Source organism: Martes martes (assembly GCF_963455335.1).
Source record: "Martes martes genome assembly, chromosome: 2".
NCBI lineage: Eukaryota > Metazoa > Chordata > Mammalia > Carnivora > Mustelidae > Martes > Martes martes.
Window position 1 is genome coordinate 57,372,155 of NC_137889.1, and position 22,602 is coordinate 57,394,756.

At 38.6% G+C, this 22,602-nt stretch overlaps 1 protein-coding gene across 2 annotated transcripts in view; it reads right to left on the reverse strand.

The window, feature by feature from the left end:
• MSRA (methionine sulfoxide reductase A) overlaps positions 1-22,602 on the reverse strand; it is a 432,069-nt gene that overhangs the window by 203,928 nt on the left and 205,539 nt on the right. For both annotated transcript variants that reach the window (XM_080796478.1, XM_080796477.1), the window contains one exon: positions 8,157-8,276. In XM_080796478.1, coding sequence (XP_080652604.1) covers positions 8,157-8,276 — 120 coding nt within the window. The remainder of the gene's footprint in view (positions 1-8,156; positions 8,277-22,602) is intronic.

Sequence of the window (22,602 nt, forward strand, 5' to 3'; positions counted from 1 at the left end):
ACATATAACATAGCTGAAAGGCTGAAGGAGTTATCCAAGCAGCTCAAATGTTTGTGATTTAGCTAGAAAATTCTTCATTATTGGAGAAATCCCTGAAGCATTTTCCTGGAGCCCAAGTGTTCTATCTATGGTCACCCACTTTGAAAGCTACTGGATTAGGAGATAACCAGTTAAGTCCCTTCCAGGTCTGAAACGCTATGACCGCCCCACCTCCCCCAGCCATGACCTATGCCTCAGGACTCCTGATGTCAGCCTTCCAGAGGGGTAGCCCTTGTCAAGAATCCATGCTTATCTTTTCTAGTGATCGAGGCTTAGAAAATAAAAACAGTTGTTTTCCCATGACCTATGTTTTGTCCTTTCAGGCAATGGGTCCATTCACTGCACTAATCTGTCTTGAACAGCTCTGTGGATGGGTTGGATGGAGGAGCTATATTTGGTCCCAAGGATTATAACTATGAGTCACAGGACCACTGACGGCAGGGACTGCTTTCTGCCAGCAGTCTGAGAGAGAGAGAGAAACATTTCTGTCCTGCGTGCTACAAGTTCAAGGTCAATTTTAGGTCTAACATCTGAGGAACAAAAAGTGATCAAATTGCTTATGGCAAGAACTGAACACTGGAATTCTTGCCTTTTCAGGGATATGCCAATAACTTACTAATTTACCTTGACTGACATTGAAATGAGTACAATAAGACTTACTACGCACTAAAAAGAGATTTAATGTAGTCTGCAAGGAATTTAGAAAGAGTTTTACATTGCTTGGTAAAATCTGCTAATAACAGAACTCATTACTACTTCGAAGAAAAATGGGATCATCAATCTTATGTAAGATACATAGACACGTACATCCACCCAAACACTTCAGAAATTAAGTCAAACTAAAAAAGTATACTGAGCTGCATTATATTAGTGGGGAAATGATTCAATGCTTTATGAGAGCTCTTCAGCATCAAGGAAATAAGGATGTGCCTTTGGGGAGGGAGTGGGTCTGACTGACTATGAACAAAGAAGAGGAGCAGGAGAAAATTGGCTTCTGTTTGCTGCAACACATGCACATTCTGTGAGTTGACCCCAGGCCCCTGCCTCCCGATGCTTCACGACCCTTTCTTTCATCTTTAACATGCCCAAGAGCTAGAGTGATGGCAAGTACATGCCCTTGATGTTCCACAACACCTCCAATTTGGAATACTTTTATTTTCAAGTAAGAACCTCACCACCACTCTACTGGCTTCATAAAATAGCACTGTCCCCATGTTACAGGAGAGGAAACGGATGCAGCAAGCAAAACGGCCTGAACTTAGACACTGCTGGAAGGTGACATGAGAACTTGCACACTCTGTGCCTCCCAGACCAGGCTCCTGCACAGAATGCCATTGGATGGGTTGCCTGAAAACCCCCCAGAGTGTTTCAGTGAAAGAAAGTATCCAGGCTTCAGATTCTCTGTGGTGATGGTGTAAATCTCACTTCTGAGAAAAACTTATGCAGTCCCTTTCATGCTTCTGGTTTTGGTGCCCCTTGGCTGTGCAGATCTCTAAAAGCTTTTGAATAGACTAATAAACACGGAATTGTTCTGAACATCTGTAAGCAAAATACGAAAAGATATTACCCAGTGAATGAACATCCTGGGTTTTCTCGCCAGAAATGGGGTTATTTGTGTATTAGGCGAATGCACTGAAATTAACCCAGAATGCTTACCCATTGCAGAATGTCTTTTCATATTTTCATCTGTGTAGTCGTTATTATAAAATGTAAGAATAATTCTCTATCAGGGTATTCAGAACTCTGAATAGCTCAATTACTTCTAAAATCAATGTAGTAAAGCAAAATTGTGCCAGTTAATCAGTTGGTTTGCATAACAAATGTTTGGAGGAGTTGGTGTGTTTTGTGTGTGCGGGCACACATGCATGTGTGTGTAAAGAGAAATCCAGGGTCAGCTCAACACTTTAAAACAAACGTGAAAGATCAAGCTTTCATTTGACTATGGATAAAGAATTCTGGAAAACGGGTACTATTTAATTCATTCAAGAAAGGGTACAGGAAGTCTAGGCTCCTGGAGGTTATGCCATCCCAGGTTTCTATGGGATCTCTAGTGCCAGGCACACACTGAGGTTTTAAGGAACACCTGAGGGGCGCCTGGGTGGCGTCTGCCTTCAGCTCAGGTCATGAACCCAGGGTCCTGGGATTGAGTCCCGCATTGGGCTCCCTGCTCAGTGGGGAGCCTGCTTCTCCCTCTGCCTGCAGCAGCCCCGCTTGTGCTCTTTCTCTCTCCCTCTCACAATTAAATAAAGTAAATCTTTTTAAAAAAAACAAAGGAACTCCAAATGAATGCATAAATCCTTGGAAATCATTTTAGGATTAGAATGGTGGTCACTAAGACTTAGATTACTCCTCAGCACATGATCAGAGTCAGATCTGAAACACTACGAGAAATAGTGGCCAAACAGTGGCCATGAGCCATGCCACCGCACATCCAAGCTGTGACTGGGTTGCCAGTGCAGGACCAGGTGGTGGGCAACTCTCAGAGGACTCCCATTCAGGCTTGGAACATCTAAGAGCTGCAAGTTTCTCAGCCTGTGGCTCTTGGTTCAGTGTTAATTGATGAACCCAAGGAAGAGAAGTTTAAGTGCCTGCTACAGGAGAAAGGTCAGTTTTAAAGCAGGTTCAGATGAAATCATGGGCAGTGTGAGGGTGGGAGTCTCCAGGGAAATGCACGGAGGCAATCCCAGCCTTTGGCAAATCATTGGTCTGGATTCTCTCAGCTCTGGAAGCCAAAATTCCATTTTTATCATTTAATTTGACCCAACGTTAATCCAATACGGACAGTATGACCTGTGTGGACTAAACTCACAACAAACTGAGATATGCATCTCTGAATGGCATTTAATTGAATTTGAAATGAGAATTAGAACTGTCTGGCTGACCAACCTGGTCTCATTGCATTTTCTTTCTATAAATAATCTCCCCAGGAGGATAAAAAAATGAGAAGTTTCTCCAGAGTGTGGATCAGAATAAGAGGAATTACTGATAAAACTTAAAAGCATCAGGGTGTCAGGCTCTGGGAGTCTGTCCAGAAGTCAAACCATACAAAGTAATCCAGAGGGCGCAAGCAAGACTTCCCCTTTCCCAGGCTGGCCTGGCTGACCAGCCGCCCTACCGAGGACCCTCTTTTTTCTTTCCTTTTTGCATACGGCAGGGCATTCCATTGGGTTACTCTGAGATCCTACAGACCTGGAAGCCACGCTCTTCTAAGTGACTGCCTATCTCTACTCTGAAGCATTGCAGGCTTGTTTTATACATCATTCCCAAAGAGCCACTTTATCGCCTTGAGGAACTGTTGGCCCCTTGTATCTTCTCCAGACGTCAGGCTCAAGCACCACACAGATCACCTGGCATGTAACCCACCTATTAGTGGAGCCATTAATGAACATTCTACTTACATGTCAGACTCAACTCTGTCCGTGTGTCACCATCATGGGATCACCTCTTCTCCTGGCTCTTACTAGAAGCCATACACTTTTCTGTGCACCTAATTGCACCTCCAGCTTGGATCTCCAAACCACAGGAACATTGATAGCGACAAAGAAATATCATCCAGACATTAATATGCGTCCTACCTGGATACACACCTGCTTTTACACTCACATACACTCTTGCTCACTTGCTCACCCCCACCCCCGAGATGGCGCATACCCACTAGCATGCAGGCACGACAAACCGCAGCCAATGTTTCTGGTCCTATGGCTGCCATGGTGATCACCAGTCTGTGGGCCAAGACAATGCTGTGGTAGCTCTGCCACTAGTCATCACGTGATAGGTTGGTGGGGGGTTAGCGCTAGCCCCTTGGATTTTGCAAACTGCCGCCGCTCCAAATGCTATCCCTGGAATTCTGGCACCTGCCTCAAGGAACCAAATGGTACCTTAGGTTCAAGTGTACTTGCTATATGAGAAGGAATTTGGCAGACAGTCCAGGTCCTAGGCTTTGTTTCCTGAATGAATGAATGAATGAATGAATGAATGAATACCTTTACAAAAGACTGTTGTGACCAAAGCTTTACAAACTTAATTACAAACACAAGAGCAATTTTGAAATTAATCTAAATACTGGAGCACAGACTAGTATTTCTCTATGAAACTTCAGCAATTATTATGCAGTTTAGTGGAGGCTTGGTTTTTCTTCCTTGCAAGTCAGACCTCTCCAGGGCTGACGTATTCAATACAGCTTTGAGCACCCGAGGCTTCAGCAGGGAAGCCCTCCCAGTATAACCTGCTTTCTGTCTCCCCCATCCTCTCCTTGGTCAAAAATCTTTAATTAGCTGGTTACCCTAATTACTCTAGCTGGGGACCTTGTTTGTTCTCCTTCCCTGCTATTCCCAGGGATCTGAAGGCTCTACCACTTCTGTGCCAGAGGGTCCTTTCTATCACAGTTTCTCTCTGTCTTTTTGTTTTTTCCTTTCATGATCAGAACAACAACAACAAAAAAAAGCCTGGGGAAAGAAATCATCTCTCCTTCTGTGTCTGGGTAAGACCCCATAACCATCATTTCCCAATCAGGAACAAGTTTCCATGACAACCATGCTTCCTAATGCCACCACTAACTTAGCAGGTAGTGTTCTTTACCAACCTCCATGGTTTCTGTATAAGACTCTAAGAAACTGGCTGTTTGCATGAACTATATCTTAAAAGAGTTTTGTCCTCTGCCCTTCGAAACATCAGAAAGACCAAAAAAAAAAAATTGCTTGGTATTTTCTTTACTTGTAATCATTAAAAAGCACACCAATTTTTTAAGAGTATAGTGGAGGGATGGACATGAAAGAGAGTGTGGGACTTGGTGGAAGGAAGTATGAATGGACAAGTCACTGGGATATGACAGCTGGGTGACAGACGCCATGATCAGTGGAATAAACTTGATGCTGAGAGCTGATGAGATTGGAATTCCTGCTCTATGTGACCTTGGGGAAGTTCCTCTTCCTCTCTAAGCCTCAACACTCCCTCTGTAAAAGACAGAAAATGAGACGTTTCGTAGAATTCTTTGGAAGATTAGACAGAAAAAAAGCAAAGAGGCAAAAAGTGCTTCTTACGGTGTCTGGCACGTAGTAGGAGTTCAACAAAGGGCAATTAGCATGCTGTTCTTATTAACATAAAGAGTTGAATCGGAACAAGTCTTAACAAACAAGCAACCAAGTATTCTAATTGATTATTAACATTTTGCTGGTGGAGAATAACAGTACAAGCAGTAGATATTTGGAGGTTTTCTTAGCAACCTTTTCTCTTGGGCTATTAAGTCATGTCTGCAATTACGGGAAGGAATCTATTCATTTCCATTCCTGAGACTTAAGAGGATACACCTGGGCAATCTCCAGGGTTCATGTGAATCTATTTATAACTCCGCATAAGTATTTGTTTAATTCCGAAACAGATGCAAAGAAAAAACTCAGATTAACCATTAAAGTATTTGTTCTATATTCCACATTCTCAACACCAATGAGTATATTTCAGTTCTTCTGTAAGGCAAAGAAAACAAGAGTATGTATGTTTTTTCAATATTGCACAGCTCAAATTTCATTTCACAATCAGAATTCATATTGTAGCAAACAAACCAACATGCTCCTTATTGTACAAATGCCCATACTCCCAACTCCTCCCCCAGCTGCATTCACCGTGCCCTCAGGGAGCTGAGAGGGCCTTCCACAAGTAACACCAATTCAACCTTTCATTTTTAAAAATAAAACTATTTTTTAAAATAAAACTATTTGTGTATTTTTAAAATCCCATTTTTGTCACCATGGTGGACTATGTATCTAGATAATAAACTCTCCCTGTGAAGAACTCCTAGGAGGGGCGCCTGGGTAGCTCAGTCAGTTAAACATCCAACTCTTGATTTTGGCTCAGGTCATGATCTCAGGGCCGTGAGATCAAGCTCTGCACTGGACTCCATGCTCAGTAGGGAGTCTGCTCGAGATTCTCTTTCCCTCTCCCTCTGCCCCTCCTTACTCATGCTAACTGGCGTGCTTTCTCTCTAAAATAAATAAATAAATCGAAAAAAAAAGAAAGAACTCAAGATTCTGAATTAAATATTTTTTTAAATGTGTTTTACAGTCTGGATGTTCCTCCATTAAAAATAAAACTATCCTATGATCCGGAAATCTGTCTTCTGGGTATACATCCTAATGAAATGAAATCAGTAACTCAAAGACAAAACTACGATCCCATGTCCACCTCAGCATTATCCACAATAGCGATGGCCTGGAAGCAACCAAAGTGTCCACTGGCAGAAGAATTGATAAAGCTCTTGTGATATGTAAATATAATACAATATTATTCAGTCTTACACATGAAGACAATTCTGCCACTTGCAACAATTTGGGTGAAGCTGGAAGAAATTATTCTACATGAAATTAATCCAGACACAGAAAAAATGTATACTATGTACACTGCATGTCCTTACTTATATGTAGAATCTGAAAAAAAAATCATACTCCTAGAAGCAGAGAGTAGAATGGTGGTTACCAAGGGCAGGAATAGAACAAAGCAGGGAAATGTTGGTCAAAGGGTACAGAGTGTCTGTTTTGGAGGATGAATTAGCTCTAGAGAGCTAATGTACAGCACAGTGGTGGTAGTTAATGATACTGTATTGTTTCACTTGAAATCTGCTAAGAGAGTAGATCACAGGCACTCTTGCCACAAAAATAAAAGTATGTGAGGAGATGGGTAATTTAATTAGCTTGACTATTAGTAATCATTTCACTCTATATATCAAAACATCATGTCATACACCTTCAATATATACCATTCTTATTTGAAAAATGAAAAAAAAGTATTTAAAAGAGAAAAAACTGTGTTTTAAGTGCTACATGAGCTGGCAGAGAAATAAAGGAAATCCTTGAAGGCTAGAACAAAAAATAGATTCGGAACGGTTGTCTGGTATCTGAGCTAGAATTTGCCATGGGGGCATCTGCCTATCCTGGTAGCCAAATATTTTTCTGTAAAGGGCTAACTCATAAATGTTTTAGGTTTTACAGGGCATACCATTTCTGTTATAACCACTCAACTGTGCCATTGTGCCATGGAAAACTTCACAAATAATATATAAACAAATGGGTGTGGCTGGGTTTCTATGAGACTTTATTTACATAACCTGGCAGTGGGTAGAATTTAGCCTGCAAACCAGTTTGCCAATCCCTTCATTATAAACTAGATATGAATGTCTTACCCAGAGAAAAATAATTAGAGTGTGTGATGTGTTTCCCATATAGTAGACTACTGCAGTCTTCACACCCCTCTGTATACCTGCCTTTGGGGAATCCCTCCACATTGACTCTGGGCTAGACCACGTGAATTGCTTTGGCCAGTGGGACACTATTAAATGTGATATAAACAGAAACTTGCAAAGTGCTAGCAGAATGGGCCTTATCCTCTCTTGCTGCTCTTGGGATCTCTGCACCCATCACCACGTGAATTTGCCCAGGCCAGTGTGTTGAAGACACGGTCCATCATTCCTCCTACCCCAGCCAGCAAAGAAGGATAGCCAGCACCAAATGCAGACCTATGAGTGGAGCCATCCTAGACAAACTAGTCCCCAAGCACCCTACTAGTTGATTGGAGTCACATGTGTGAGCCCAAATGAGACCAGCAAAAGAACCACCAAAATGAGAGCCATCCAAATTACTGACCTACATAATCATAAGCTAATTGATTGTGATTGTTTTAGAATTAAGTTTTGCAAGTGATTATTTTGCAACAAAAGCTAAATGATATATCCCATAGGAAATCTATTATCTTCTAAAAATATAAAGTGAGAGGGGCACCTGGGTGGCTCAGTGGGTTGAGTGTCTGACTCTTGGTTTTGGCTCAGGCCTGAGATCAAGGCCCACATCAGGGTCTGCGTCTCAGCAGGCAATCTGCTTGAGATTCTCCCCCTCTTCCTCTGCCCCTCCCCCTGCTTGTACGTGCACACACTCTCTCTAAAATAAATAAATCTTAGAAAATAAAATAAAAACATAAAGTGAGAGCTCAACAAGTATATTTATAGAAATGGGAAAGAAAAGACTGAGGAAACACAAAAAATTATACTTGCATTTTAAAGATTCTGTCATCTGCCAGCAGAGACAAACCCTTTGTTGCTCATTATAATAGAAGTTGGAGCAAATTCTTCCTACCTGAACAGACTTCTTTATAAGTAGGATTGGTGGTGTAGCCTCCTGCGTAACCAACTTGAGTTGAATATACTCCTTTCAGGGTCCAGAATTTCCTCTCAGCTCCCCAGAAACAGCCCATTCCTAAGAAAAACATAAGACACTGTTTAGTCCTTTGTCAAAAAGTACCACTGCATATTAGAAGCAGAAACATTATTCATGTCTCTGGTAATCAAAAATAACTAAGATTTTATCCTTTAAAGAAAGACAGTTTCATGGTGGCAACCTAAGTGTCCATCAGTAGATGATGGATAAGGAAAATGTGTTATACACACACAGAGAGAAACACAAATGCACATGCACACATACACTGGAATATCATGCAACCACAAAAAAGGATGAGATCATGCCATTTGAGACAAAATGAACGTATCTGGAGGGTATTATGCTAAGTGAAATAAATCAGACTCAGAAAGACTAACACAATATGATTTCACTCATAAGTGAAATAAAAAAAACTAGTAACAACAAGAAATGAACAAGGAACAAAAAGCAGAATCAGACCTACAAATACAGAAAACTGATGGTTGCCTGGGGCGGGGGGGTGAGGGAGGAAAGGTTGGGAAATGGGCAAAATAGGTGAAAGGGAGTAAGAGATACAGGCTTCCAGATATGGAATGAATAAGTCACAGGAGTAAAAAGCACAGCATAAGGAATATAGTCAATGATATTGTAATAGCATTGTATCCAAACAGATGGTAGCTACACTTATGGTGAACATAGCATAATGCATAAACTTGTTGAACCACTAAGTTGTACACCTAAGACTAATGTAACATTGTGTGTCAATTATACTGAAATTAAAAAGAAACACATTAGAAATAAAGAAGAAAAAATCAATTAACTAATTTAGAAGAATTTTTAACATCTAAAAATAATTTTATTTGAGGCTATTTGCATAGAATGTCTCTTTGCTTAATTGTGCAAAAACTTAGAAAGCCTCAGTTTTAATGAAGTTAGTAAAGTATACCTTTCCAAATAACATTGTAAAAAGATAACTGCATTTGATGAATGATTTCAACACTTAATTCATTATGAACTTGCTAAAACATAACTGCTATTAATAGCATAAATTTATTTAATGATCAGCATCCTGGTCATTTTTTTTAAGATCTTTATTTATTTATTCTACAGAGAGAGGGAACACAAGCAGGGGGAGTGGGAGAGGGAGAAGCAGGCTTCCCACTGAGCGGGAAGCCTGACACGGGGCTCGATCCCAGGACCCAGGGACCGTGACCCAAGCTGAAGGCAGACGCTCAATGACTGAGCCACCGAGGCACCCCCCAGTCATGCTTTAAAAAAAAAAAAAAAAAATTCTGACACAGAAAATAACACTAACTTACTTACTTACATGGGAAAACTTCCCCAAATCAATACAGATTGATGCAGTTCTCAATTAACAATTTCACATAATATGTTGAGTTTCTTCAAAAATGTTTGTCCATATAAACTTGCACGTGATAAATCACTGCTCACCAAAGGGTGAGTCCTATTACTAAATATAATGACTGAGGAAACAGAGAAGGCAGAAGGCAGAGAAAGAGACAACAACAACAAACACACGAAGGAACTCACAAAAATAGCATTCCAGTCAATGAGCAAACATTGTGCTCATATCAGTAGTTACTGGATTCTTCCGAACATACAGTGAAAACCAAGACCTAGCTCCCAAGAATGCCCATACTTACACACTTAGGAAATGTAGCATTACATCTCCCTGGGATCCAAATAAAGAACCCTCAACTTCCTACCATGAGTTTCTAAACTGTCCACAACTGCTACTCTATGACCAACTTCTAGATGTAAGCAAGATTACTGCCTTGCTTGAGTTTTATACAGCTTTAGTAAGTCATATATAATTAAGATCTTGGGAAGAACAACAGTTGGCAAATTAATATATGCCTCCTACTTCCACAATCACTGGATTTGTTAGACTTGATGACAGAACTGAAAGAAAGATTAGATGGAAGTTTACTGAAATTCTTGACACTTGTTAATATTCTAAAATTCAGAACAGTAATAACCAAGATGCAATGTGCATAATGCTATACATTATACAAAAATTTATTTGCTTAAATGTGAGGGGAAATAAATTGACCAAAAATAGATTAACAGTTAAAAATAAGAGCCATCTGACAAAATCCACGTAGTAAAAAAAAAAAAAAGTACTGTTGTGATAACAATGCAACATGGAAATATGTATATGATTATATCATAATTAACTAAAGCTAAATTTAAAAGGAAAAAACACAAGTATATGCATGCTCTTATTATAACTAGGAAAAAAATACCTATACTGAAATAGATGAGAAGAAAATATACAAAATTATAACCATGACTGTTTTATAGTGCTGAGAACACAGGATTTTTTTTCATTTTTCAAGTGTTTCTGTAATAGATTCATATTACTTTAAAAATGAAATATATATACTTTTTCAAAAAAATTTCAAAGAAAAACATAACCATATGAATTGTTTGAATTAGAACTGCAAGATACCATTCTTCCCATTTACAAGTGAGTTGTTTGCTGCTAGTGAATATAGATAAATATTTACTGAGTATTTATAAAAATGGGTTATCCTCAAATCTCTGGAACAAGAATTCGCTATTAACTTTACTTGGTTGCATTTCTGGGATCAGGGAATTTTATCAGTCAAGGTTTTCCAGAGAAACAGATCAATAGGATTAGTTGCTGTTGTTGTAAAGGCTGAGAAGTCCATGATGTACAGTCTGCAAGCCAGAGACCCAGGAAAGCTGGTACTATGAGCCCGGGCCAAACACAAAGGCCTGAGAATGAGGGGAGCCAGTGACATAAGTTCTCGTCCAGCAGCACTGATGTACAAGGCCGGGAGAAGATGGATGTCCCAGCTCAAACAAAGAGTAAATTCACCCTTCTTCTGGCATTTTATTCCATCTGGACCCCTAACACACTGGAGGATTCCCGCCCCCACATTGGTGAGGGTGATCTTTTTTCCTCAATCTACCAATTCAAATGCTGATCTCTTCCCAAAACATCCTCACAGACACAACCAGAAATGGCTATCTGGGCATCCCTCAGCCATGTCAAGTTGACACATAAAATGAATCGCTACAAGAATGATGACAGCAAATATCTGGAGAAGGATGTAAGTAAAAAGTGAGGTGGGCAGCATTACTAAGCATAGAAGGCCACAAACACACCCAGGAGTTGTGCAGTGTGATAACCTGAAGGCACTCCCGCCCCTGAAGTTCAGAACTCTGTGAGGTTCACTCAATAAAATACTTCTGGGGACACCTGGGTGGCTCAGTCAGTTAGGTGGCTGCCTTCAGCTCAGGTCATGATACCAAGGTTCTGGGATCAAGTCCTGCATCAGTCTCCTTGCTCAGCAGGAAGTGTCCTTCTCCCTCTGCCTGTCACTGCCCCTGCTTGTGCATGTTCTCTCTCTCTGACAAATAAATAAAATCTTAAAAAAATAAAATAAAATAATAACATAAAATAAAATACTTCTTTTCTGCACAATGGCTAACTTTGATGGTACCAAAGGTACTTCAAACTTTCAGCATTCTATGCACAAGGTTCATGATGGGCCATTTTAGCAGCCAGCCTAACCTGACCATTGTCTACAGTCTCACCTTGATGGTCCTAGACTTTTTATCTTCACTATATCCTCATGCTATATAGAGTTAATAACACTTAATATGGATCTTGGCCAAACCAAACAAAATATTTGCTGCAAGTTATTTAATCCCCTTTTGATGTTTAATAGAGATCAAGAAAAGACCCCTGTTAGATGGAGGATGACCCCATTCCAGCTGGGCACAGGCTTCTGGGAGGGGGGTCATGTGTGGCTGAAATCATGCCTTGGGGACCTGGTGTGTAATCAATGTCAAAATATCTGGAGAGGTACTTAACTTGGAATAAGTGTTGTTATAGGAATAAAACTCCTTGAAGCAATCAGATGTTTCATCTAGTGGATTTCAGTATAACCTAAGCATTCTATTATTTGATTTTGAGAGAGAGAGAGAGAGAGAGTGTGTGTGTGTGTGTGTGCTTAAACAAAAAAAACAAGTTTATGACAGAATTTCTCAGAACTTACAATAATCTAGTAAAAAACATAAATATCATATATATACACATATATATGATACAGTATGCATTATTATTTTTCAGATATTTCATATTTTGGGGGACACCTGGGAGGCTCAGTTGGTTGACTGTCCAACTCTTGATTTCGGCTCAGGTCATGATCTCAGGGTCATGAGATCTCTGGGTCATGAGATCGAGCAGGGTGTGGAGCCAGCTTGGGATTCTCTCTCTCCCTCTCCCTCTGTCCCCCCACCAGCTTGAATGCACTCTCCCTCTAAAAAAATTAAATTAATTAATATTTTGTATTTTTAACTGTTTATTATAAAGTAAAACACAGGTACAGAAAAGCCACACAGAACAGATGCATATCTCAAGGCATTATTATTAGGCAAACATCCTTATAACTACCAGCCAGGTCAAGAACTGGAAGTTTTCCATCCCCCTCAGAACTCCATCCTTGTATCACACCCCAAACACAACTCCCTTCCTCCCCTAAAAGGAACCACTTTCTGACCTTTACAGTAATCACTTCCTTCTGTTTCTTTATATGTTTATCACTCAAGGTGTCCATCTTGATACTATTGTCTGGTTGTGTTCATTTTTAAAAAATTGATTCAGCCTTAAGCTCTTTTCATCAACAGATTCCCTCTCCATTCTTTTCTTCTGATTTATCCACTGAAGAAAGCAAGACCCACTGACCTGCAGAGCTTCCCACAATGTAGATTTTGCCAATGGCACGCTCATGGCACAATTCAACTTGTTCCTCTATCCTTGGTATTTCCTGCAAATCTGCTGGATCCAGAACCTTGAACGGAGTCAGATTTCACCCTTTGGCAAAACTATAGGTGAAACTATGTTCTTTTTTATGTAACTTTTAAAATTTTTTCCCAGTTTTATTGAGATAAAATTGACCTATGACATTGTGTAAGTTTAAGGTATACAATACGATTTGGCATATATAAATACATATATATACACATATATACATAGATATAACACAAATAATTACAACAATAAGTTTAGTTAACACATCCATCACCTCACATAATTACAATTTATTTTCTGTAATAAGAACATTTAAGATTAGCAACTTTCAAGTACATGATATTATTAACTATAGTAATCATAATGAATATTAGATCCCCAGAACTTATTCATCTTATAACCAGAAGTTTGTACCCTTTGACCAACATCAACCCATTACTCCCACCTCCCCAACCCCCAGAAACCACTACTCTACTCTCCTATGAATTTGGCTTTTTTATCTTTAAGATTCCAATATAAGTTAGATCAGATGGCATTTGTCTTTCTCAGTCTGACCTATTTCACTTAGCATAATGCCCTCAAGGTCTATCCCTGCTATTACAAATGACAGGATTTCCTTATTTTTTTAATGGCCAAATAGTATTCCACTGTATATAGACCACACCTTCCTTAACTAATCTGTAAAAGAACACTAAGGTTATTTCCCATGTCTTAGTTACTATGAATAATGTTGGAATGAACATGGGGGTGTAAACATATCTCCAAGATAGTGACTTCATTTCCTTTAGATATACACCCAGAATTTTTGAAAAACCTCCATACTGTTTTCCATAATGGCTGTGCCACTTCACATTCCTATCAACAGCACACTGGGGTTCCCTTTCCTCCACATCCTAGCCAACACCTGTGACCTTTTTGTCTTTTTGGTAACAGCCATTTCAACAGGTATGAGGAAATCCCTAACTGTAGTTTTGCTTTGCATTTCCCTGGTCATTAATGATGTTAACTGTTTTTTAATATACCTGTTGGCCATTTGTATGCCTTCTTAGGAAAAATATCTTTAATCTCAATCAAATTATTTGGCGTTTTTTTTTTTGGTATGGAGTTGTAGGAGCTCCTTAATATATTTTGGATATGAACCCTTTATCTGATATATGGTGCACACCCTTCGATAGCTCAGCTGGTAGAGCGGAGGACTGTATCTGATATATGGTTTGCAAATGTTTTCTCTATTCCATTGCCTCTTCATTCTGCTGACTGTTTCTGTTGCTGCAAAGGCTTCTTATTTTGATGTAATCCCACATATTTTATTTTGTTTTTGTTGCTTGTGTTTTTTGTGTCATAGCCAAAATATCACTGTTAACACCAATGTCAAGAAGCTTTTACTCTAAGTTTCCTTCCAACAGTTTTATGATTTTAGGTCTTATGCTCAAGTCTTCAATCCATTTCAAGTTCTTTTCTGTGAGTGGTATAAGGGTCCAGTTTCATTCGTCTTCATGCAAATATCCACTTTTTTCAACATCTATCTAAAAGACTATCTTTCCCCATTGAGTATTCTTGGCTCAATTATTAATTATTAGTTAACCATATATGTCTGAGGTTGTTTCTGGGCTCTCTATTCTATTCCATTGGTCTATGTGTCTGTTTTTATGGCAGTACCCTACAGTTTTGGTTACCATAGCTTTGTAGTATAATTTGAAATCATAAAGTGTGATGCTTAGAGCTTTCTTCTTCTTTCTCAGAATTGCTTTGTCTATTTGAGGTCTTTTGTAGTTCCATATAAATTTTGTATTGTTTTCCTATTTCTGTGAAAAATACCACTGGAATTTTGATATTGGGATTGATATGGGATTGCATTAAATCTATAGATGGTATGGACATTGGGGAAGGTATGTGCTATGGTGAGTGCTGTGAAGTGTATAAACCTGGCGATTCACAGACCTGTACCCCTGGGGCTAATAATACATTCTATGTTAACTAAAAATTTTTTTAATTTTTTTAAAAAGGGGAAAAAATAAATCTATAGATGGCTCTGGGGAATATGGACATCTTAACAATATTCTTTCTTTAAATATTAATTCTTCCAATTCATGAACATGGAGTATCTTTCCATTTCTTTTTGCCTTCATCAATTTCTTTCATAAATATTTTATAGTTTTTGGTGCACAGATTACTCCACTTCCTCAGGTAAATTTATTCCTAACTATTTTATTGGTTTTGATGTCATTGTGAATGGGATTATTTTCTTCACTTCTCTTTCAGATATTTTAGTTTTAGTGGATAGAAATACAACTGACTTTGGGATGTTGAGTTTATATTCTGACATTTTACTGAATTCATTGATTAGTTCTAACAGTTCTTTTATTTTGTTTTTCTGGTGAAGTTTTTAGAGTTTTTTCCATATAAGGTAATGCCATCTTCAGACAGAGACAATTTTACTTCTTCCTTTCTGAAAGGATGCCTTTTATTTCTTTTTCTTGCTTAATTATTCTGGCTAAAACTTCCAACACCGTGTTAAATAGGACTTTTGAGAGTGAGCACCCTGGTCTTGTTTCTGATCTGAGCAGAAAAGTTTTCAGCTTTTTCACCATTATGACGTTAGCTGTGAATCTGTCATATACAGCCTTTATTATGTTGAGGTATGTTCCCTCTGTTATCTTCTTAAATTTGTTAAGAGCATTTGCCATGAAAGGGTATTGAATTTTGGCAAGAAGTTTTTCTGCATCTTTGAGTCATATGATTTTAACCTTCATTAATGTATCCATAAATGTATCACATTTATTATTTTACATATGGTGACCCATTCTTGCATCCCAGGGATAAATCCCACTTGATAATAGTGCATGATCCTTTTAATGTGTTTTTGAGTTTTGGCTTGCTAATATCTTGTTGAGAATTTTTGCACTTATATTCATCAAGGATGTGAGCCTGTAGTTTTCTTGCAGCATCCTTATCTGGCTTCAGTATCAGAGTAATGCTGTCCTCATAAAATAAGTTTTGGAGCATTCCTTCCTCTTCAGTTTTTCAGAAGAATTTGAGAAGGATCAGCATTAAGTCTTCTTGAACGTTTGGTAGAATTCACCAGTGAAGCCATATGGTCCTGGGCTTTTTCTGTTGGAAGATTTTTCATTATTGCCTCAATCTCCTTAGTCCCATTGATTTGTTCAGGTTTTCTATTTCTTCATGATTCAGTCTTGGTAGCCTATGTGTTTCTAGGAATTTATGCATTTCTTTTGTTATCTAATTTGTTGTCATATAATTTTGCATATTAGTTTCCTATGATAATAACTTACTTTATATCACATTCAAACACTCTGCACTTTATTTCTCCTTCCCTGACTTTTTATGCACTCACTTTATTGATCTCACAGTTTTTATATTATGTACCTGTTAATAAATTATTATAGTTATATTCTCATTATTTTTAACTTATATACTAGAGTTAAAGTAATTTACATACCTCCATTACAGTATTAGATTCTGCATTTGGCTACATATTTACCTTTATCAGTCAGTTTTATATTTTCATATGTTTTCATGTTGTTATTTAGCATCCCTTCATTTCATTTAAAGAATTCCCTTTAGCATTTCTTGCAAGACAAATCTAATAGTAGTGAACTCCCTTAGCTTTTGTTTGTTTGGAAATACCTTTATTTCTTCTTCGTTTCTGAAGGACAGTATTGTTTGGTATGGTATTCGTGGTTGACGGTTCTTTTCTCTTCCAGCACTTTGAATATATCACCCCACTGCCCATTGGTCTGCAGAAAAATCCACTGATAACCTAATGGGGCCTCCCTTGTATATAATGAGTCATTTTTCTCTTGCTGCTTTCAAAATTCTCTCCTTGTCTTTGAATTTTAACATTTTAACTATAATGTGTCTCAGAGTAATCTTCCTTGTGTTGATCTTGCTTGCAGCCCTTTGAGTTTCCTGTACATGGATGTCCATGTCTTTCCCAAGATTTGGGAAGTTTTCAGCAATTATTTCTTTAAATAATCTTTCTGGCCCTTTCTCCCTCTCTTATTCTGAGACTTCCATGATACAAACTGTCATTCACTTGAGTACATCTCATAATTCACATAGGCTTTCTTCACTCTTTTTCCTTTTTGTTCCTCTAGCTGGCTAATTCCAAATGATCTTTGAGTTTGCTGATTCTTTCTTCTTCGTGAATAAATCTGTTACTGAAGCTCTCTACTGAATTTTCTGGTTCTGTCACTGTATTCTTCACCAGGATTTCTGGGTAGTTCTTTTTAAAGGCTTTATTTCTTTATTAAATTTCTCATTTTGCTCATGTATTGTTTTCCTGAATTCATTTAGTTTCCTATCTATGTTCTCTTGCAATTTCTTTATGATGATTATTTTGATTCTTTGTCAGGCAAATTATAGATCCCCATTTGCAGTCAGAGATTTATTAGTTTCCTCTGGTGGTGTCATATTTGCCTGATTTTTCATAATTCACAGAGCCTTGCTTCGGCGTCTGCATTTAAAGGAGTACACCCTTTTTCCAGTCTCTACAGACTGGTTTCTTGTTCTTTGATCATAAAGCACCTAATATCTAGTTGCCTCTTATTTTGTGATATTAGTAACCATTGATACTTAATGCTTAGATATGCTAATTTCCTGAGAGTTGCAAAATGGTGATCTTCTAATTCTATCACTTCTTTTACATTTATTAGTTGAAAAATCTTAATAATGAGAAGCTTCTTCTCAACTATGTTTTGTTACTCAGTGGTTCAGTTCATAAAAGAAAGGGAAAATAAAGATTTGATTATATCTATTTACTTAGCAGTCTTTAAGATGATGAATTTGCCCACTCCAGGGTTGACCAATTTGTTTCTAAAACAGCATTATAAACTCATTTTTTTAAACAAACAATATGTTTCACCATTCCAATCACTCCTCTTATGTAAGCTCCACTTGACATATCTTCGGCCAGAAAGATCCTCTTCAAATTGCTTCCTGAGTTCCTTTGAAACATCCTTCATAGTCTCCTCTTACTTCCTTGTTATCTTGTATGACAGGATGTTCCAGGCTCATCTTGACTATTTCCTACATCATACCTGGAATCAGCCATTTCTCTAAGAAGCCTGATTTCTTTAAATGAGGAAAGGGATTTCAGCAACGTGACCTGGGTACTAGTGATGCTTGCTGAGAGAGTCTAGCCATGGGACACCAAGAAACCATGTGGCTGAAATTGCCCATCAAAATCTAAGTACTGTCAGATCTACCAAATCATAACGTCAAGAGAGCTCAGCAATAATCCATCATAAGATAGGAGTTATACACCTGGAATTATACACTAGCAGGACCACAGGGCATAAGCTGCATTAATAGGTTGCCAGACCTCTATAGCATCTACTAGGATTACACCAACACCACTCCCTCAGTTCACATCTATGACTGAATGGGGATTCTATATAAGCAGCTGAAGAACAAGAAAAAGACTGAATTTTTGGTTATGGATGGTTGGCTTATTGTGTACTGATGCAAATCAACAAGGCATAGTAGTTACACTGTAATCTCCCTGAGGAGTGGCTATAAAACATGACATGATGGTAAAGGAAAATCTTCCCAATTGGTGACCTTTAAGAAGTGCACCAGTTATCCACTTCATGTGTAAGGAAAAGTAGCTCAAGTTTAGAACATATATAAATTCATAGGCAGGAGCAAATGACTTAGCTGGCTAGTGAGAATGCAGAAACAAACAAACAAAAAAAAACAAACAAAAATATTTTTTATAAAGACCCCCTCCCCCCCAAAAAAAAACCTGGAAGACTGTAAATAAGGAAATCTAAAGTAAAGGTATGTAGATGCACACATAGGAGCAAGTATGCAGTATGAAGGTATTTGCACCACACATTACTATTAATGCCAGGCGGAGAGCATCCAGTAAGAAACAGGCACTAAATACAAAGCTGACAAAATGACCTGGCTGGTGGAGACCAGTCAGCCTGTTTCACTGGCCAGGACCCAGTCCTGGCATGATGGGGACATCATTTGTATAGGAACAAAGTGGCCATTGTGACAAAGATGGAGGGCACACATGGGCACAACAATGGACTTCCACTTACCAAATCTTACCTATTACTGCTACCACCAATGTCCAACCTGCCAGCAACAGAGAGTCTCCAAGCATGTTACATGGTACCATTTCTCAAGGGGACCAACCAAACACTAGGTGGCAAGGGAGAAACACTGGGCTCTTTTCAACACTGAAAGAGCTAGTGGTTTGTTCTCACAATAACAGACACATATTCCAAGTATGGGTTTCACTTTCTCTGCCTTCAGAATCTCAGCCAGCTACTGTCTCATATAACACTGAATCAGAACAAAGAACCAGGTTTACAGTATACAAGATGTAACAACAAATCCATGAGATGGCCTCCATCTACCTCATGATATACCACACCACCCAGAAGCTGCTATCTTGATAGGGCACTGGAACATCCCAGAGACGCAGCTGAAACACCAGGTACTATCTTTCAGAAATCTGAGTATGCACTGAATAAAAGACCCCGAAGATATTGGGGCACCATGTCCCCCAAAAGATGAATATATGCATTAGAAAAACAAAGTGTGAAAACAGAATTGGGTCTACTTACTATCACTCCCAATAACCACTGGGGGACATTGTACTCCTGTCCCCACAACTCTTGGCTCTGCAGAGTTAGACATCCTGGTCCCCAAAACTGTAAACTTCCATCAGGAGTCATAGCAAGAATCCACTGAATTATATGCTTGTAGCTATTTTCTAGGTACTCTGGGCTCCTTGTGCCCAGGGACAAACAGGCAAAAAGCTTGCCACGCAGAACCAACCCACAAGCAGTAAAGGAGATCTCTGTTGGGCCACAGACTTGCAAACATTTGGTGTTAGAAGTGATATAAATATTTGCCAACCAGATGGGTTTAAAAATCATATTTCATTGTGGTTTTAACATATACTTGGGTAATTAACCAGTAAACTTGACATATTTTCATGTTGGACATTCATATTTGCTCTTTTATACACTTTGTCCACTTTTCTCTTAGGCTGTTATATCTTTCCCCCTGGTTTGTTGGAGTTTTTATATATACTGAGCATTAATTTTCTTGGTCAGTTTTGTTTGCAGACACCATCTTGGATCAGATGTGTCTTTTACCTTCATCTACAATGCTTATTTTCATATGGATGTTTTAAACTTTAATTATGGCTAAATTTCCCTATCTTTTCCTTTAAAATCTGTTTTGTGTGTGTGTGCATGTGTGTGTGCGTGCACACATGCACGTGTGTGTATCATGAATAAGAATTCCTTCCATACATTAAAATTATAAAGAGGGACGCCTGGGTGGCTCGGTTGGTTGAGCGGCTGCCTTCAGCTCAGGTCATGATCCCAGCGTCCTGGGATCGAGTCCCACATCGGGCTCCTTGCTCGGCGGGGAGCCTGCTTCTCCCTCTGCCTCTGCCTGCCTCTCTGTCTGCCTGTGCTCACTCTCTCTGACAAATAAATAAATAAAATCTTTAAAAAAAAAAAATTATAAAGATAATATTATTTTCAGAAATTTAAAGTTTTGTTCATTTTATGTTGCTGATTCATCTTGAAATAATTTTTATGTAGGATATAAATAGGTATTCAATTTTATCCTATATAGATATTCAAGTGTCAAAAATAATCTACTATTTATTAAACAATCCATTTTCCCCACTTATCTCTAATGTCATCTCAAGCATTCCCATTTCTGAGCTATTATTTTCCATTCATTTGCCAGTTCCTACACCAATAACCTACTGTTCTTCATTAATTTATTCAACAAATGTATATATCCATTGTCTACTATGTGCAAAGAAGTGCTCTAGGAACTTAGGACACATGAGTGAACAAAACAAAGATCCTACCCTTTTATAGTGCTTATATCCTAGTGGCAAAGGACAGATAACAAACAATAAATAAAATAAATAAGTAGACGATAGAGCAAGTTAAAAGATGTAAAGAGCTATTAAAAAAAGGAGCAGGATCAGAGGGAGGAATCAGGAGTGCTGGGGAGGATGCGATATGAAATAAGGTGTTCAGAGTGGTCCTCAAAGAGGTGTCAACTTCAAAGACTTGAAGGCAGTCACCCACTCAGCAATCCAAGCCATAGGGTGTTTCAGGCAGAGGAAATAGTCACTATGAAAGCACCAAGAAGATGCCTGCTATGTTTAAGGAGCAAGAAAGAAGTCATGTGGCTTTAGTGAGTTGAGCAAGGGAAGTAGTGGAACATTAATCAATGTAAGCCAGATTGTGTGGGGCCTTGTACGCTACTGTAAGGACTATGGATATTACACTGAGTGACACGGATGGCCACAGTTGAGTTTTGAGCAGAAGAGGGAATGCCATGTTTTACCAGGATCTTATGCTTTACAAGGATCACTCTGGCTATCTCCTACTGAGAAGAGACTGGAGTGGACCAAGCACAGAAGCAGGGAATGCTTAGGAAACTACTGCTGTAATCTAAGTGCAAGAGAACGGTAGTTTAGCCCCGGTGGTAGCAGAGGAAGTCACGATCATATTTTGGATACATTTTGAAGATAGAGCCAAAGGATTTCCTTTCCTGACAGACTGGAAGAAGGGTTTGAAGGAGAGAGTCAAGGTTGACTCTAAGATGATTGGCTTGAGTGAAGAACTATAGGTGAAGCAGGTTTATAGGGGAAAAAAACAAGGGTTGTTATTATTCTAGTTTTAATGAGTCATGCCATCTAGTGCAGCAAAACTTACTTTCTTACAGTTTTTCAAAATTTTCTTTGCTATTCTTGTCCCATTACTATTCTAAATTTAGTTTAGTATTAGCTTGTCAAGTTCCATAACATACCCCATTAAGATTTGGATTAGAATTACACTGAACTTAGAGATTAATTTGAAAAAATATGTTGTCATTAATAATATTGAGGCTTTCTATCAGTGAACACAACATAGCTGTCCATTTATTTAGGTCTTCTTACATGTCCTTCAATGCCATGTTACCGTTCCTCCATAAAGGTCTTACAGATTTGTTTTACATATAGTTTTATATATCCTATGATTTGTGCTGCTGCTCTAAACACTACTTTTTCTTTTCTTTTTTTTAAAGATTTTATTTATTTATTTGACACAGAGAGAAAGAGACCACAAGTAGGCAGAGAGGCAGGCCACAGGGGTGGGGGTGGGGGGTGGAAGCGGTCTCTCTGTCAAGCAGAGAGCCCGACACAGGGCTTGATCCCAGCACCCTGAGATCATGACCTGAGCCAAAGGCAGAGTCTTAACCCACTGAGCCACCCAGGCGCCCCAACACTACTTTTTCTATTACACTTTTTTATTTCCTCTGGTTGGGATATAAAAACACCACTGGTTTTAGTATGCTTTCCCAAATGGATGTGTCAGAAAACTTAAGAGAATTCTCTTGGTTTTCATGGCTTTTCTCCATGTTCTCTTTGACTTCTTCTTTATAAAGAATCATATTCTATACAAATGACAGTTTCATATTTCCTTGTTGCGTTATTATTCTCTTTCCTTTATTTCATTTCCTTTATTTTACTTTCTTCCATCAGCTAGGACTCAATGTTAAATAATAAGGGTATAGTGGGAA